The 16,944-nt window shown below is 41.9% G+C and overlaps 1 protein-coding gene and 1 long non-coding RNA gene across 3 annotated transcripts in view; one reads left to right on the top strand and one right to left on the bottom strand.

Annotated features, from left to right (window-relative positions):
• Positions 1–573: 573 nt before the first annotated feature.
• NUP42 (nucleoporin 42) lies at positions 574–11,820 on the top strand. Of its 2 annotated transcripts, none has more exons than XM_071735711.1 (7): positions 574–730; positions 4,413–4,674; positions 5,957–6,051; positions 6,396–6,472; positions 8,456–8,542; positions 10,824–10,908; positions 11,039–11,820. In XM_071735711.1, the coding sequence occupies exons 1-7, from the start codon at positions 709–711 to the stop codon at positions 11,605–11,607; spliced, it is 1,197 nt and encodes a 398-aa protein (XP_071591812.1). In that variant the 5' UTR covers positions 574–708; the 3' UTR covers positions 11,608–11,820. The 2 variants fall into 2 exon arrangements, with proteins under 2 accessions (XP_071591812.1, XP_071591811.1); XM_071735710.1 differs by lacking the exon at positions 574–730 and adding an exon at positions 2,917–3,068.
• Positions 11,821–14,088: 2,268 nt separating this feature from the next.
• Positions 14,089–16,944, bottom strand: part of LOC139792428 (uncharacterized) — a 37,271-nt gene continuing 34,415 nt past the window's right edge. Inside the window, exon 5 of the long non-coding RNA XR_011724270.1 lies at positions 14,089–16,764. This is a non-coding gene — a long non-coding RNA (uncharacterized lncRNA). The remainder of the gene's footprint in view (positions 16,765–16,944) is intronic.

Genomic DNA, 16,944 nt, shown 5'->3' with positions numbered 1-16,944 from the left:
GCTTCAGGGAGTCTGAGAGGCTGGTGGAGCCATGATCTACCCTCCCCAAAACAGGAAGAGGAACAGCCACCAGGAAAAAAAAAAAAATAAATCAAGGGGATCCTATATCCTCCCCAGGCTGAAGGGCAGTAGCTTTAAGGAAAAGAGTAAATGGAGGCAAGACCATGCCTGGGGCTATGGACAAACCCCTCCTTGTCCACCTTGCCTTCCCAGGTGCCTCCGTACAGTAGGTGTGAGACTCTGGACATGGAAGACCAGTCAGTGGATGATGGTCCATCCGTACAAGAGGTAGCAGCAAAGTCAGAAAGGCCAACCCCCCACACAACACAACCATCTCCATATGGATGAAAAGAGGGGCTTTAGGGATCGGTGACTCCCTTCTGAGGGGAATAGAGGACATGCAGGACAGACTCCCCTCTTTGGGGGGTCTCCTGCCTACCTGGGGCCTGAGTCAAGGACATCACTAGGAAACTTCCAGCCTGGGACTGCCCTTGGACTATTACCCTTTCCTGAGCTTCCATGTGGGTGGTGACGCCACAATGCACAGTCCAAGGGCTATCAAAAGTGACTTTAAGGCCTTGGGATAGTTGGTGAGAGAATCTGGAGGTGATTTTTTCCTCTCCCAGTTGCAGGCAGCAGTGTGAGAAGAAACAGACACATCCAGCTGATTAATGCACGGCTCTGTGGCAAGGAAGGCAGGAGAGCTGCATGACCGAGTCAAGGCCTGCTGGTAAAACCCAAGGACAAGAAGGAAATGCACAGGCAGTGGTAGCAGGGACAGGTATCCTGGGAAGAGTGTAAGGACACTATCCCATTGTGTAGGGATGGGGTCAGGAAAGCCAAGGTATGTCTGGAGCTGAACTTAGCAAGGGGGGCAAAGAGCTTCTATGGGTATGTCATCCAGAAAAGGAAGGTCAAAGAAGTTGTAACTCCTACTGATGGGCAAAGCTGGCCAACTGGTAACAATGAAGAAGTCTGAAGTACTTTTTTTGCTTCAGTCTTCACTAGCAAACTCTCTTCCTACACCTCTCAGGTGAATGGCCTGCAAGGCAGGGGCTGAGGGTGAAACGTACCTCCCACTGTAAAGATGGTCAGGTTTGTGACCACCTGAGGAACCTGAATATAGGTGAGTCTATGGGTCCTGACAGGATGCATCCCAGAGTCCTGAGGGAATTGGCTGATGTAGTTGCCAAGCCATTCTCTGTTATATTTGAAAAATCATGGCAGTGAGGTGAAGTCCCTGGTGACTGGAAAAAAGAGAAACATTGTACCCCTCTTTAAAAACGGTAGGAAGGTGGATGCTGGCAACTATTGACCTGTCAGCCTCACCTCTGTGCAAGGGAAGATCATGAAACCTTATCCTAGAAGTTATGCTGAGGCACATGGAGGACAGGAAGGTGATTTGAGACAGGCAGCAAGGCTTTCCCAAGGGCAAGTCCTGCCTAACTAACCTCATGGCCTTGTGTGGTGGAATGGCTGCCATCGGTGGACAAGGGATAGAAGCTACAGATGACATTTATCTGGATTTCTGTAAGGCCTTTGACATGGTCCCCCACAACATCCTTCTCTCTAAATTGGAGAGGTGAATTTGATGGGTGGACTGCTTAGTGGGTGAGGAATTGGTTGGATGGTCACTTCCAGAGGGAAGTGATCAGTGGGCTTCATCTCCAGATGGAGATAACTGATCATTGGTGTCCCTCAGGGATCTGTATTGGGATGAGTACTGTTTAGTTTCTTTGTCAGTGACGTAGTGGATGGAGTGTACCCTCAGCAAGTTTGCAAATGACACACCTGAGGCATGGGATGCCATTCAAAGGGACCTGGACAAGCTTAGGAAGTGGGACAGTGAATGTGATGAGGTCCTGGGTCAGGGAAAAAAGCCTCAGTATCAATACAAGCTCTTGGATGAAGGTATTGTTATCAGCCCTGCAGAGAAGGAGTTGGAGGTGCTGGTGGATGAAAAACTGGGCATGAGCCAGCAGTGTGCATTCGTAGCTTGGAAAGTCAGCTGTACCCAGGGCTGCACAAAAGGCGTGGCCAGGAGGTCCAGGGAGGTGATTCTGCCCCTTTCCTCCCATGGTGAGACCCTGCTTGGAATACGGCCTCAAGCTCCGGAGTCCTCAGCTGGGAAAACACATAGAGCTGTGGGACAGAGTCCAGAGGAGGGCCACCATAAGTGATCCCAGGGTTGGAGCATTTCTCCTATCAGGAAGGTCTGAGAGTTGTAGTTGTTGGGGTTGGACAGCCTGGAGAAGGCTCAAGGGAGACATTTTTATGGCCTATCAACACAGGGGGCCCATAAGAAATGTGGGGACAGACCCTTTAGCAGGACCTCTTGCAATAGGACAACAAACATCTTTTCAAACATCTTTAGTTGGGCTTTGGGATGTTCTGCCCAGGGCAGTGGTGGAGTTACCATCTCTGGAGGTATTTAAAGGACTTTTGCACCTGACCCTTAAGGATATGGTTAAGTAGGAAGCTTATGGTGTTGGTCCAAGGTTGGACTGAATGATCCTGCGAGATTTCTTCCAACCTAAAACATTCTGTGGTTTTGTGACAAGGGGTAATGCTTTTCAGATAAAAGAGGAAAGTTTTAGACTAGATAAAATTTTTCTTTCTTTTCGCGATGATGGTGGTGAAACACCGGAGCTGCTGCTCGATGCCTCATCCCTGGAGACATTCCGGAGAGGCTGGAAGGGGCTCTGAGCGCCCTGCTCGAGCAGAGCATGACCCTGCTCACTGCAGGTGGTCGCACTAGGTGACCTTTTAGGTCCCCTTCCAACCCGAACCATTCCATAGTCCTAGGATTCCTGGCGCGGCGGCCGCCGGGCACTCGGTGGCTGTCGCCATAGCTACCGCGGGGGTAGAGCGGCTCCGCCATGCCCCGCTCCGCCCCGTCCGGCGGCGCCCGCCTATGACGTCAGTGGGCGCGGTGTGGCGGGCAGCGGGCGCCATGGCGATCTGTCAGTTCTTCCTTCAGGGCCGGTGCCGCTTCGGAGAGAGGTGCTGGAACGAGCACCCCCGCGGCGGCGGACGATATGGGTCCTCTGCGTCCCACCAGCACCACGGTACCACCGAGCGCGGCGGCGATGCGGCCGTGTGTGTATGTGTGTGTGTGTGTGTGTGTGTGTGTGTGTGTGTAGCTCAGGGCCGCGCGGCCGCCTCTGAGGCCTCCAGCCTTTGGGGGAACCCCCGTGCCCCGTGTTGTTGGCGTCGGGCTGTAGGCGGGAGAATCTGCTTGGGCAGCTGTAGAATTACTTGTAGAACTTGTAGGCTCATGAAGGGCCCGGCGCACAAGGCCTGTGAGGAGCGGGTGAGGGAGCTGGGGTTGTTTAGTGAGGAGAGGAGGAGGCTGAGAGGAGACCTTTATAGCTCTCTTCAGCTGCCTCAAGGGAGGTTGGAGCGAGGAGGGAAACAGCCTCTGCTCCTTAGTAAACTGTGAAAAGAGCAGAGGGAATGGGTGGAAGCTCTGCCAGGGGAGGTTTAGGCTGGATGTTAGGAAATGTTTTTTCACTGAGAGGGTTGTCAGGCATTGGAATGGTCTGCCCAGGACAGAGGTGGAGTCACCATCCCTGGAGGCATTTAAAAGGCGTTTGGACCTGTCCTTAGGGACACGTTTTAGTAGACAACTGCAGTGTTAGTCAAAGGTTGGACTGGATGATCTTGGAGGTCTCTTCCAACCTGAACATTCTGTGATTCTGTGACTGGGCTCTGTGGGGAAGGTTGCCACAGGAACCAAGGAAAGATGAACATGACTCCAGAAACTTTGCTTATAAGAGCAGTTGAACTATTTACAGGTTGTTTTTTCATTGTATTCAGATATACTCTTGGGAAGCTTTTTGTTTGCAAGAGACATGATGGGGAATGCCATAGAACAGAGATTTATGGAGAGGCAGTAACACACCTGCAATTCCTTGTCTTTACACCTGCTGAAGGAGAGAGTTCAGCCTGTAGCAGACTCAGATGTGTTCATGGTCTTAAAATTAAGCATGGGAAGTCTGTACTGTGCAACAGAGCCACTGCTATAAGCTGTATTGTCAGTATAATGTCAGTTAATTTCTCTTTTTTTCTGCTGGGGTAGTTACTTCATGAAACAATGTAAGCAAAACTAAACCAGCCTCTTTTGTGCCGTGCCAAGGAGTCACATGGATTGGTGTCACATGGAGTTAAAATTTACATCTGCTTACACAACTACCCAGGGTACCTCCGGAGGTTGGGCTTGCTACATGATCAGGTTAACTCTTTAGGAAAAACCTAAATTTTCAAACTTTTGATTGCTAGCATAAGAATACTTAGAGTTTCTGTTGCTGTTGTATTGTTTAATACAACATTGTTTAATATCATAACCATATTGTTTAATATCTTTATGATTTAAAACTTCTGTTGTTTGCTTTTGTTTTTTTTTATTGGAGGTACTAGCAGAGGAGGAGGAGGAGGATGGACCAACCAGACCACCAGCCAGAGATACTCTAATATTATCCAGCCCTCTACCTTTAAGTCTAACACATGGGGTGGCAGCAGAGATCAGGGAAGAGGATTTTTTGGGTCCTCTGATTTTGGATCATCGGGTGGCAGCAGCAGCAGAAATGCAGACTTTTCACAGAACAGATTCTCTCCATTAATGAACAGTCAAAATATTGCTGATGGCTACAGAGATGAAGAGGAGAGACTTCTGTAAGTTATAATCCTTTCTCTCTGGAAGTGCTTAGAGGTAGCTGTTTAAAAGCTTATTGTCTTATGAGAGAGACTCATGCAGAGGGTGTGATCCTGAGGGCAAAGCTGGGACAGTAGAAGAACCATAGAAAACCCAACTTGAGTTGGTTCTCTTGAGTTGTGTGGGCATGGGAAGAAAGCAATCCTTGTTTTGAACCTGGGTTGGGCAGCTAGGGTACTGTGGTACCAGTAATGGTGTGGTATTTGAGTTGTGGGCAGCAGGATAAGGAAGGAAACAAAGATTTCAGTACTTGAAAATAAGGGATCAGAGCCCCTTGGACAGCATTTCAACCATTTAAAAAAAAAAAACCCCAAACCTCTCTGAGCAAGTTGACTTGTTTTCCTGACTCTTAAGACAACAAATTGTTCTGCCAATAGCAAAACGATTGCAGCTTGTTTTCCTATGCACATGTGCCTTGGAGACAACTGAGAGTGACCAGCAAGGTCAAGGCAGTGGCAGTGTGGGTGACAAAAAGCAAGAGGCAGGGTGATTTCCTGAAGAAGCAAAGTTTTGGAACTGCTTTCCATTATTCTATTAAGGTTACATTATGAAAAAGCATAACATGTTATTGATGCAGCTTCTCAAATGTGAATGTATATTGGGTTACAAACATCTTAAATACTTAGAATCTTTGGTTGTTCTGCTTTTCTACTTTTGTTTTTCACCCTTTCACTCTTTATTTATTTACATTTGGATTTATTTTTGTTGATGTCGCTTCTATTTCTCTGCTTTTGTGATGTCAGGGTTTTTATGCTTTTGATTGTTGTCCAAAACCTTATGTGTAACATATATCTCCTTTTTTTGTTTCCTGAATTTTGCTATTTAATACTGTGTATTTTTGTTATTATTATAATATCATGGAATAATCTACTATGGAGAAGGCTTTAAATTCCCATTAGTAAATAAAAAATGTAAATTCCCATTAGAACATATGCGATACAAAGATTAGAAAATACTTTGCATATATTGGGATTTATTTATTTTTTAAGATCTGGTTTGATTTGCTTGCAGTTAGAGGATGAAGACATGCTTTGAAGGGAGGTTTCTGTATCTTGCTGAATAAGGGCCTTTTATCCACAGAGAATATTTCTCTTGTTCATTCTGACTAGTGCCACACTTAATCAGTTTTCATGGTGGCAAGTATTTGAATTTGAATTCAAACTAAGCAATTGCTTCTGGTGGCTTTCTTCTGACCACATCATCTCATCTCCCTGTGTGGTCTTACTTTGTTTTGTTTTCTAGTGAATGTGTAGTGAAAGACATGGAAATTTGGGAATCTTCAGGACAATGGGCACTTTCATCTTATTCACCAATGAAAGAAAAGCCGAATGTCTCAGGTAGGACATGTTTTTAGTGTTGCTCTGCATTGCTGCTATTTAGGGTGTTTTTTACACATTGTTGTGCCTCTGTGGAGCTATTTGCAAGGTGATGTTTGCCTCATGATGCAAGAGAAAGGAATATGGTGCTATGGCAAAGTCATATTGAACAAATCTTTGAAGTTCTGTAATGAATCCTTTTTCGTGTCTCCAACTGTTACTGACTTACTATCATTATAGATAATGTCCCGAGGGTTAATGACCCTAACCCTAACCCATTGGGACATTAACTTCATAACTACTGAGGGCACCCAGAAGTATTTACATATTTTCTTGCAGGTTTTTGATTCTTTCTCTCCTTTTAGGCTTTTCAGATTTCTCACCAGAAGAGCTGCGTTTGGAGTATTACAACTGCAGAGCAAACAACAACATTCAGACCTATGTGAGTATTTCACAAACACTTACAATTACATGGACACATTTTGGGATAGGACTTGTTACTGTTCTTCAGGTGACAACTCTTGATCCATTTAATTACTGAACTTTAGGAGGCTATTGGAATGCCAACATACTTTTAAAGTACTCTGCTCCCAACAGAATGGAGGTGCTGGTCTGTAGCTTCCTATTTCTGCCTCAGATCACAGATCTGGGCTTCTAAACTATCAGATCTGGGCTTCTAAAACTGGTGGCTTGAACACATCGACCCATCAGCTCCTCCAGAAAGTGGTGGAAATACTTTTAGCTGATCTCAGTTAAACATACAGTCTTTTCTCAGTCTGGACACTCTTTGTCTTGTCCCTGTTCTTGTGTGTAATCTGTAGAAGCTGGTTGAGTCCTGTCTCAAAAGTTTAATGTTCTCTGTGCTATCAGGCTGATTGTTACAGCTAGATATTTGGTGATTTAGGCCAAACAATGGGAAAGTTTATTGCACCTTACTCTTTTACATATTTTTTATTGCAGGGAATTCATGCTGAAAATAATAGTTACATTTAAAGGAGTATAGACATTTCTAGAAAGGAAGTAATATGAATGTTTTTATGTAAATATATCTATATTTAGATGTCTTGTTCCTCCCTCATAGTCCTGTCAATATCAAGGGAGATAGTGCAGTTTGATGTGCTAGAAAAGGACTCAGGCTACTGGATGGACACCAGTTACTAAATCAAGCTGTGTTGCTTTCTTTCCTCTTCCCATTGGTTCTGAATTATACAGAAGGAATGACTGTTGTCATCACTCTTGCTTCATGCATTTAGAATTACCATAATGGCATTTTCAGAGACAGCAGAGAGATCATTTAAAAAAACAAAACTAAAAGCAAAAAACCTCTTCAAAAAGATGCACTGAAATGATTAAATACATTCGTCCTGGCTATTGAGAAACAAAATGTTTGTCATCTCAGTGGCACATTGAAGTTCTTAAAAGTCTCAGCCTACAGTTGATAGCATGGTTAAAGCATGTGTTTCTGTCCTTAAAATGGGTCAAATTCTGAATTTGCTGGTCTTGTATGAGAGCTGATACCAAGCAACATGACCTTTCAGCATGTGACTAGACACAAAAGAATTATTGATGTTTGTGATTGAAAACCCTTTTAAAACTTTAAGGAATTCATTTACAAAAAGATTATTTATTCCACTCTTGCAGGCATTTGGGATATTATGTGGTTTGCTTAGTTTTTAAGGAAAAATTGGGCCAAGCTTCAAATAAGATATGTTGATAAACTTCCACATAGGAAATGCAGGTTTGAGATTCCTGAAAAAGGAGCTATCTAATGACTTTATAATTTCTTGTTTAATACCTTAATCATAGTTATCAGACAGACACAGGTACTACTTATTGCCATATGTTCTGTGCATTAACCTATTGGATCACATTTAAGGGGATGATTTAAATTAAGGAAGTTAATTTCTGCAAAGGCAAATATTTCAGGATGATAGGATGATACTATTAAAGTGTTTTGAATTATGTTGTGAAAATGGGCTTTTCTCTTTTCTGAATGTGTTGAAGAAGCTAAGGACTTAGCCCAATGAGTGAGCATATAAGTAGACAAGCCAGAAACAAAACAGGGATTGAAGGGTTTGTTCACCTATACCTAAAACTGACATATTTTGTTTGTTTTGTTGTGTTTTGTTTGTTTGGGTTTTTTTTGCCAAGCACCTAATTCAAATAGAAAGCATTAGGACATTTTTTTTTAAAATGTAATTGTTACATGAAGTGAAATAGTTGGTTCAAGAGCAACAGTAAAAGACTTGAAAGGCATTCTGTGTTAATAATGAAAATTTTCAGCTTTGCACCTTGAAGTCTCAGGAAAGCATAAGGAAGTTTCTTTTCTAATTCTAGAAATATTTTTGTTTAGTTGTCAGATCACTCAGTTTTTTAAAGTCTTCACCAGTAATAAAAATGTGATTTTTATTTTCCCCTTTTTCAGATAAATTCTGTCCAACAGTTAGCGAAACAATGGAAAAGTCAGCTGCTTCAGTTGAAAACTTTAAATGCATCAACAAAAGCAGCTTTGGTAAGTGCTAATAAAAGGTAAAGCATTTCTGTTCCTGATGTCATTTGTTTTATTAATCTTGGGAAAATGCTTTTCTTAGATTCACACAGAATTGTCACATTATTTTAGACACATTCCACCAAACTGTCCTGAAAAAGCCAGTGTTCATTTCTGCTACAGAGACTTCTAAGACATGACAGTTGTAATATGCCACCTTGCTTCTAACAGGGAAATCTTGCAAATGTTCCCCAGAAACTTCAGCTGTTACCAAAGCATTTAACTACACTTCTAACTAGGTGATAGGTGTTGCTTTGAAGATCACAGGATACTATGTTTCACAAGCAAACATACATGATTCTTTTAGGGCATCCTTGTTTGCACCTAAATAGCTGAGACATGACAATGCTTGGTTTCTAGATTCATTGGTAATTTTATGGTAGATCTATGAACTTCACAGAAAAGCTCAGCTAAAATCTCAGATGTGTTGTATTTTGGCACTGCAGCCTTGAAAAACACCTGGCATGAAAGTGTTTGGCTGACTGGCAGCACAAAAACTTTGAGAGTAATCTTAGAATGCTCCAAAGAACATTAAGAGAAAGTGGAAAGGGTGAAAGGAGGAACTTACATGAGAGAATAATGTTTGCTGTTTGAAAACCACCCCATCACTCCATCTGTTTTTATTTTGTTGGGGTTTTGTTGTTGTTGTTGTTACAGGCAATAGAAGTGTGACTGAATATTCTTAGCACTGCCTGAGTCAGATGAATGTGAAAGCCTGTGAACACAGTTTTGGGTCTTATATCCACTTTTCTCTGGAATCATTAAATCAGGGAATTGCAGCCAGGTGTTGTAAAACCCTTTAGCTAACTAAGGAAAGCAGTGAATTGAGATGGTTCCATGTTAGTAAGGCATCCCAGGTTGTTTGGAATGCCATCATTGCAAGCCACATGAAAGTAACTATGGCTTAAGGTTGGGATCCAGTTCAGTGTATGTATACAGGAAGAGGAGAATATCCACCCCACCATTTTTTTACTTGTGCTCATGTTGATTCTTCCGAGGTATAATTAATCAGGAGATGAGACCAGAATTGTTCTTCAGCCATCTTAGGATAAATAGAACATTTTGGTACTACCAGAATGAGAAGTTGATGGGAACTATTTGAGTAAAATTTGAAGATTGTTGTTCCTGGTTGTTCCTGGGAAAGTAACAAACATGTGTGAATGTAGATGTGTCAGAAGGCTTGGCTTAAAGCCAATACTAAATAATCAGGGAGACAGTAAGTTAATTAAGTGGGGTCTGTATGAAGTGCACTGAAGTTCTGGTAATACAATCATACCCCTTGGTATGTTCTAAGGGTCCCCCCGATATAAAAAGGACCTCTTGGAGCAAGTCCAGAGGAGATGCATGAAGATTATCAGAGGTCTGGAGCACCTCTCCTGTGAAGACAGAGAGTTTGGGTTGTTCAGCCTGCAGAAGAGAAGGCTCTGGGAAGACCTTATAGCAGCCTTTCAATACTTAAACAGGTTCTACAGGAAAGCTGGGGAGGGACTTTTCAAAAGGGCATGTAGTGATAGGACAAAGAGGAATGGCTTTAAACTGGGAGATTTAGATGAGATATTAAGAAGAAATTCTTCCTTGTGAGAATAATGAAACACTGGAACAGGTTGCCCAGGGCAGTTGTGGCTGCCCTCTCTTGAAGTGTTCAAGGCCAGGCTGGATGGGGCTTTCAGCAACCTGGTCTGGTGGGAGGTGTCCCTGCCCATGCAAAAGGGTTGGAACTCAATGATCTTGAAGGTCCCTTCCAACCCAAACCATTCAGTGATTCTGTGTTTAATGTTGAGGGTGAGATTTGAGCATAAGCCCAGAAGACAAGATGGGCCCAGGTGAGAGAACAGATATCAGAGCAGTGACACAGAGAGCAACCTGACCTAGTTGAAGGTGTCCAGTCTTATTGCAGGGGGTTGCACCAGATGACCCAGAAGTCCCTTCCAGCCCAAACATTCTATGATTCTGTAGGACCATAAAGCACTAACTGAGATGAGAGAGCATGATAAGATGTTCAGGTCATTGACAGACAAAAATTTGTAGATTTTAATATATTTTTTCAGGGGGGTTTTGCAGAGTACAGCCTTAAAGCATTTTGTTCATAGGTGTAAGAGCATGCAGTTGTGACAAAAGCAGTGTCTAAAATCTAAGTTTTATTAAATTGGACCGTGCAGCTCTGTTTTTCTTCAAGTATTTATTGAAAGACATTTTCCCTGTTTTGGAATCCAGTTTTCAGTTATGTGTTTGGAATTTTTTTAAGCTATCTGAACTAAAGAACACAGCCACTCAACCATTGCCTTCCTTTGGATTTGGAGGACAGCAAACATCAAGCACTGGGATGTCAAGTAAGTTCCTACATTAAGAACTAACAGTTAAACATTTCCTTGAGTTTTTCTTTTTTGTTTAAATACAGCAGTGTTTTAGTACCACAGGCAGCGCACATTGTAACATTTTTTATAAATCTTATAATTGCAGCCTTTCCTGTGAACAGCAGCAGTACCAGTGCTAGCAACTTCTCCTTTAAAACAAGCTCCAGTCTTGTCAGTGCATCATCTGGAAACACCTCTGCTTTTGGGAGCTCTTCTGGAGGTTACAGTCTTCCTGCATTTGGTGTCACACCCTCTCCTAGTGCATCCCATGCTGTTGGGTTTGGCAGCTCAGCAACTCCATCTGCAGCCTCCTTCTCATTTAAAACTTCTGAAACAAGCAGTGGTTTTGGAGCTTCTGGGTTTCCAGGGTTTGGCAGTTCTTCTTCTGGGAACTCCTCAAGCACCGCTTCAGTTCCAGCCTTTGGAAGTTTCAATGCAGCAGCAGCAGCTGCTCCCTCACATCCAAGCAGTGGACAGACTTCCAGTGCCTTTGGACACAGCATCACATCCACAGTTTCTGCAGCCACAAACACTGCTATATCAGAAAAGTTATTTACACCAAAGAGTGAGTTATCAGCTGAAGAGCTGAAACAATTTGAAGGAAAAAAGTTTACGATGGGGAAGATTCCTCTTAAGCCACCACCATTAGAACTTTTAAACATTTTAGGCTTTTAATTCTTCCTGAAATAAAATGGCTTTGTCTTTTCTCTGGTTGATTAATAGAATGTTTCCATTTAAGTTAATTTTAATTTAATTTCTAAGTCCTTTGCAAGAATAATCTTTCAGGTGTAAATATTTTAACACTATATTTTATCATTCCCATTTTGGAATGGCCCTTTTAAATCCAAGAAATGAACTAATGAAAATAAAATTTAAAATTCCATTTTATATTCTGTTCTGTGAAATTATATTAGAAAAGCTTTGTCAAAAGTAAGAATGCTTTGGTGAAGAATTGTTGTAGAAGTGTAAGGACCAACAAAATGTATACCTCAAAATTAGTTTAATGGTGTTGGGAAAAAGATGGAACACTCAAACCGAGAGGTCTTAGATTTCAAACACTTTGTCAGATACAACTTATTTATGGGTTCAGGATGCCAGGTGGGAGCTCATACTACATAGTGTGTAACTAAATCTGAGTTTAGAATGATGACTCAAAACTGCACGTTATGCTCCCCTGTGATGTGAGGACACTCAATCCCCCGGAAGTACTTTAGATGGCATCCCAATCCAAAGGGAGGGCTTCTGCTGACAGCTGTGCTGCTTCAAGGAGAATGGCTCAAAGTGGGGATTTATAAGATTTTTATAAGATTTTATAAATCTTATAATTGCAGCCTTTCCTGTGAAAGGCTCCAGTAGGGACCCCATTTTATAACCCTTGTTGGATGTGAACTGTGCTCATCTGTTGGTTGTGGGGTCTCCTAGGTGGGCTTATTGGGCTCAGGTGTATGGGGGGTGCGATGGGAATTCTCTGCCTACACACAACTGACAGCACAGGAGCTTCCCACCCAGCCCCTGACACTGTGCCCTTAGACTTGCAGGGAGGAGACAGGAGTGCTCCTGCCACAGATATTCATAGCCTGCTGTGAACAGAAGGCTGCAAAGAAAGGGATGCAGTGCAAGACCACTGCTAGCTGAGTTTTGCATCTTATTTAAAGGCTTCGTGCAGCTTTTGGCAACTGTGGTTGCAGGCAGAGGCCTCCTGCATGGTCTGTACCTGGCTACGTGTTGCCTGGGACTCAGTTACCACTCCAGCTTGATGCAGTTCAGCTCCTGTTAGTTGTTGTGCTTGAGGTAATTAATAACACGTGCATTCATGTAACACAGGTCAGGGGAGAACAGCCTTGAAAGCACTCAGCACGACTAAGGAGCTTGTGGTTTCCTATTTGGACACCTTTGATAAATTTTTTTTCAGCAATTGCAAAACTACTTACTACAGTTATGTGAACTGGTAGAATTTTGTTGTCCAATTCTCAAAACTTGATGATGAGTACATATATTAGCAATATACATTTTTCTGAATTGATGATATTAAGGTACATATCATATATAAGGTATATATAACAAGGTGTGTATATATATATATATATATATATATACACACATATATTTTGCCAAGATGATCAAAGCAGGGGTCAAAAATCTTCCAGAGGAGGTAAAAGAGTCAGGGGAAGAGAACATTTGTTCTTGACCAGCCTGCCCATTAATAGTTTAAAGTTACCAAACCTCGTATTTAAGAGGAAATCAAAAGTTTAGTCCAGCACATTCATAAATTGATTGTTTCTTTAGCACTTGAAGATAACATTCCAGTTATGGAATGGACCCACAGTCGGACTTAAAACTTCACTACAGTGGTTGCTTTTGAACTTAAATGGTCTAAAACCTCCAGTCTGGCTGTAGAGTACTCAGCAGGCTGTTGCTGCTCAGCTGCGTTGAGCTTTCAAGGCTAAAAAGCACACAAGCACTTTTTAAAGTGGAAATGCTTTTCCTTAAAAGATAAAATTGCAGTGCCATGAAAAGTCTGAATAATCTACTGTTTGTACCCAAAAAAGCATAGGCTAAGATGTTCTCAAGCATTATTCTAACCTATAGGGACCTACGGGGAGAAGGGAATATTGAAGTCATAGGTTACCTAACCACTAAGAAACAGGTTAAAGGAGGTATTCCTAATTTAGGTGACAAATTTTAGAGAATCAAATTTGATCAATTTTTTTGGAGCAAATACATTTTTCTCAGCTCATGTCCTCACCCACAATAATAAAAAAAAAAAGTCACTATTACAGATACAAAGACTTGGTATTTTACCTCACTTAGACTTCTGAGCTTCTAAAAAGATAGCAGAGAGCAGTGTGATATGACATGGCTAGCAAAAGGCAAGACATGCATTTGGCTGCAGGAGCAGAGATAAGGATTGGATAGAATAGAAAGAAATAGGATTGCTCTAGTGGGCTTACTAAACTGCAGAAAATCAGTAACAATTTGTCAGCAGATCAATCTTTCCCAACATTTACACTGTATTTCATTGCTGATGCTGTTCATTGAGTTCTGCTTTCGTGTGCTTGATATCAAAGTTGGTTACAAATACAAAAATAGATAAATAATATCTTCTTTTAGCTACAATCCTTATATTTTTCTTAACTTTTCCTTTTTTTTTTTTTTTTTTTTTTTTTTTTTTGGTATATGGCTGCTCTCCAGAAAGTCATGATATTGTGGTCTGGCATATCAAAACACATACAGGGGGGCAGCAAGCTTGCAGATCTCACGAGCTGTACTTCATTTTAGAACAGAAAACAGGAGGTGACCATCCAAGCCAAGAGGTGTAACCTGTTCTGATTAGTCAAAGAACTTGGTCTGTGAAGTAGGGTAGAACATTCAGGCTCCATGTGATGTTTTTGTGTACTTCCCTTACTTAGAAATAACAGGATTTATGAGTCACTGAAATTCCTGCAGTGTGGTACAAACAAGTAATCTGAAGAAAGATTTCAAGTTTTTGTTTCCAAGAGATCATGGATTAATCCTCAGACAGCAGCACTCAAGACTGGCTGTGTACAGGAGAAAAACCTTTCACTGCCCCAGCAGAAGCAGCAACCCAGCACCTATCAAATGGAATTTTCTCTGCCTTTTTTTTTTCCAGATGATACTAACAGCACTGGGGGATCTCAAAGCATGAGCTACTAGCAGAGAAGAGGGGGAAAAAGACCAAGGGAGCATCAGAAAGCTCTACAATTTTGCTTGAAAGTTAAGCACTGTGTGCTCTGTGGTTGCACCCTATGCAGCAGAAAGTGGCACCAGAGCCTTACATTGAATGAAGGAAGATGGGCTGCAGATAACCAACTTACCAGATTGAAGCCTGAGAGAATAAAGCTAAGGGCATCAACAGCAATAAATTAACTTTCACAATTAAATTAATTTCACAATTAAGCTTTCACAAACACATCTGGGGGGGAAGGAATACAAAAGGCCTATTAATACAGGAGCACTGAAGTGAGACTGATAACTCTGAAATGGTGGAAATCCATTTAAAAAATACTTGAAACGAGGGACAGTAGAAAATCAATGAGGACATAATGCAGTTACTGATAAAAGGCAAGTAAGAACATATTTGTGAAATGTGAGCTTACTGCAGCACAGTGGGAGTCCAGATAATTTGCTGCACTGGTCAGTAAGGGAGCAGCTAATGGATTTGCCATATTTCTCATAATTATTTAGATAAGTGGTTGAGTACTAGGGATGTGCTAGCAGACTGGGGAAATAATATAACTTGACAAGAAAAGGCACTTACTTTGTTGATGACTACAAATAACTTGAGATTCTAAAGAGAGATCATCTGGCTTCTAATAAGGTATTTGATACAGGCATTTAAGAGACGTCAGATATCTGTGTAACAGCAATTAAAATTAGTAATTAATTGCAAACATTGACATGCCAGTGAATGCTTCTTAATAGTTCACCTCCCACATCTTAATGTAGAGGACAGAGAGAACTGTAAATTGAGATTTTACTGGAGAACAGTGCAGGAGAAAAGTTATAGTTTGTATTTAAACATTTTAAGTAGATATCTAATAGTATTTGACCTAATATAAACCAGCAGCTGAAGGAAAAATCTGAACTACTAATATTCTGAGAGACAGAGAAAACCGTTGAGTTGAAGGGTGCTGACAGTAAATAAGATATGAAGCCACAGTGGTTGAAATCAGTAAAATGCAATTTGAGCTGAGACTCCTAGAGCTGTAGCAATCTCCTCCTCTGGTAATGCTGAGCTTGGTTACGAGCACACGGCTGCCAGGGAGCTGCATGATGGAGATTCAGAGAGCAAGCAAAGCAATTGCCAGTTACAAATGAGGATTTAGGAGGAAACTTAAGGGCTGAATGATTAGTGCTAGGTGAAAGCAGAGACTGTGGCATGGAAGGACTGCTTTATTGAAAGGGCACCCTCAGAAGGGAGAAAGCAGGACTTTTTAAGGCATCTTGACTAGCAACCAGAAGATGTGGTACCTCCTCAGCAATATTTTAGGAAGTTTCCCAACTTGGGAAAGAAAGTGCTTTTCTTTCCCTGTTAAGATCTGGCCAAGCCGAACCCAAAACTCTAGAAAAAGAATTTCTACTTGTCTGGACTAACAGAACATGTCCCCAGGGATGTAAGGAAGGAAGGAAGGAAGCTGAAGTAGATCTGATCCCCTGCCTTTGAACCAAAATACTCCAGCACTTGGGAAAAGAGTGACATGAGGACAGGCAGCTGGATGTGCCTGCCACCTCTCCTGGGAATGACTTAGGGGGCTGCCCATAAAGAGGGAACCTCTCCCCATGGTGTTTAAAGAGGTGAATTAGCTCCCTAACACTGGGAGTGAAGATGCCTCTTGGTCTTGAAAGTTTCAGTTGCAATTGCAGGGTTTTCCTGTTAAGAATAACCAAAGTGAAAAAACAGAGGGTAGTTCTCAAAAACAGATCCTAAAATGGAGGGCAGAAGAGCAAGGTTTTAATGTCAACAAGACCGATCAACATTTCTGTTCGAGTACACAGACTGCTTTGTCTTTCCTCCACAGACAGCAGGGTTTGTTCTTACCATGTCGCAACAGAGACATAAGAAGTAAGTTTTACATCTTACCCCTTCCAGCAGGCAGATCTCTTTTGTTAGTCACCAGAAAAGTGATCTGGTGGGTTTAGAGTACCTGCAGCAATGATATCCTGTTCCACCTGAATATCTGTTTCCTTATGGGAGTGTGTGTGCTCTTAGCAAATGAAACGCTTTCTAGTCAGCATCAAGTCCTGCTTCTGTAAGTCTTCTGTGGAGCCTTATCTTTGCAAATCACATAAAATGTGCCCATTGCATATGCCCTAGAAAAGAATCGTATTAGTTCTCATTATACATTGTAAACCCACCCACCTGTATGAACCAAACAAGCAACATTTGTCTGTGTACATATAAAGCCACGTCACTTTTAAAGGGAGACTAATGAGGTATGGTTTGGACCCCTGGTAGCTTAGCTTTTCTGTCCAACCAGTGCTGGTGTGCTT

Source organism: Heliangelus exortis, chromosome 2, assembly GCF_036169615.1.
Source record: "Heliangelus exortis chromosome 2, bHelExo1.hap1, whole genome shotgun sequence".
Classification (NCBI taxonomy): domain Eukaryota; kingdom Metazoa; phylum Chordata; class Aves; order Apodiformes; family Trochilidae; genus Heliangelus; species Heliangelus exortis.
Note: the sequence above shows the minus strand (reverse complement) of the source record. Positions and strands in the feature narration are given on the sequence as shown.

Coding starts and splice junctions, on each gene's coding strand:
- NUP42 (XM_071735710.1), top strand. CDS start 2,954: ATGGCGATCTGTCAGTTCTTCCTTCAGGGCCGGTGCCGCTTCGGAGAG. Junction 3,069..4,412: donor TGCGTCCCACCAGCACCACG/GTACCACCGAGC, acceptor TTTTTATTGGAG/GTACTAGCAGAGGAGGAGGA. Junction 6,052..6,395: donor AGAAAAGCCGAATGTCTCAG/GTAGGACATGTT, acceptor CTCTCCTTTTAG/GCTTTTCAGATTTCTCACCA.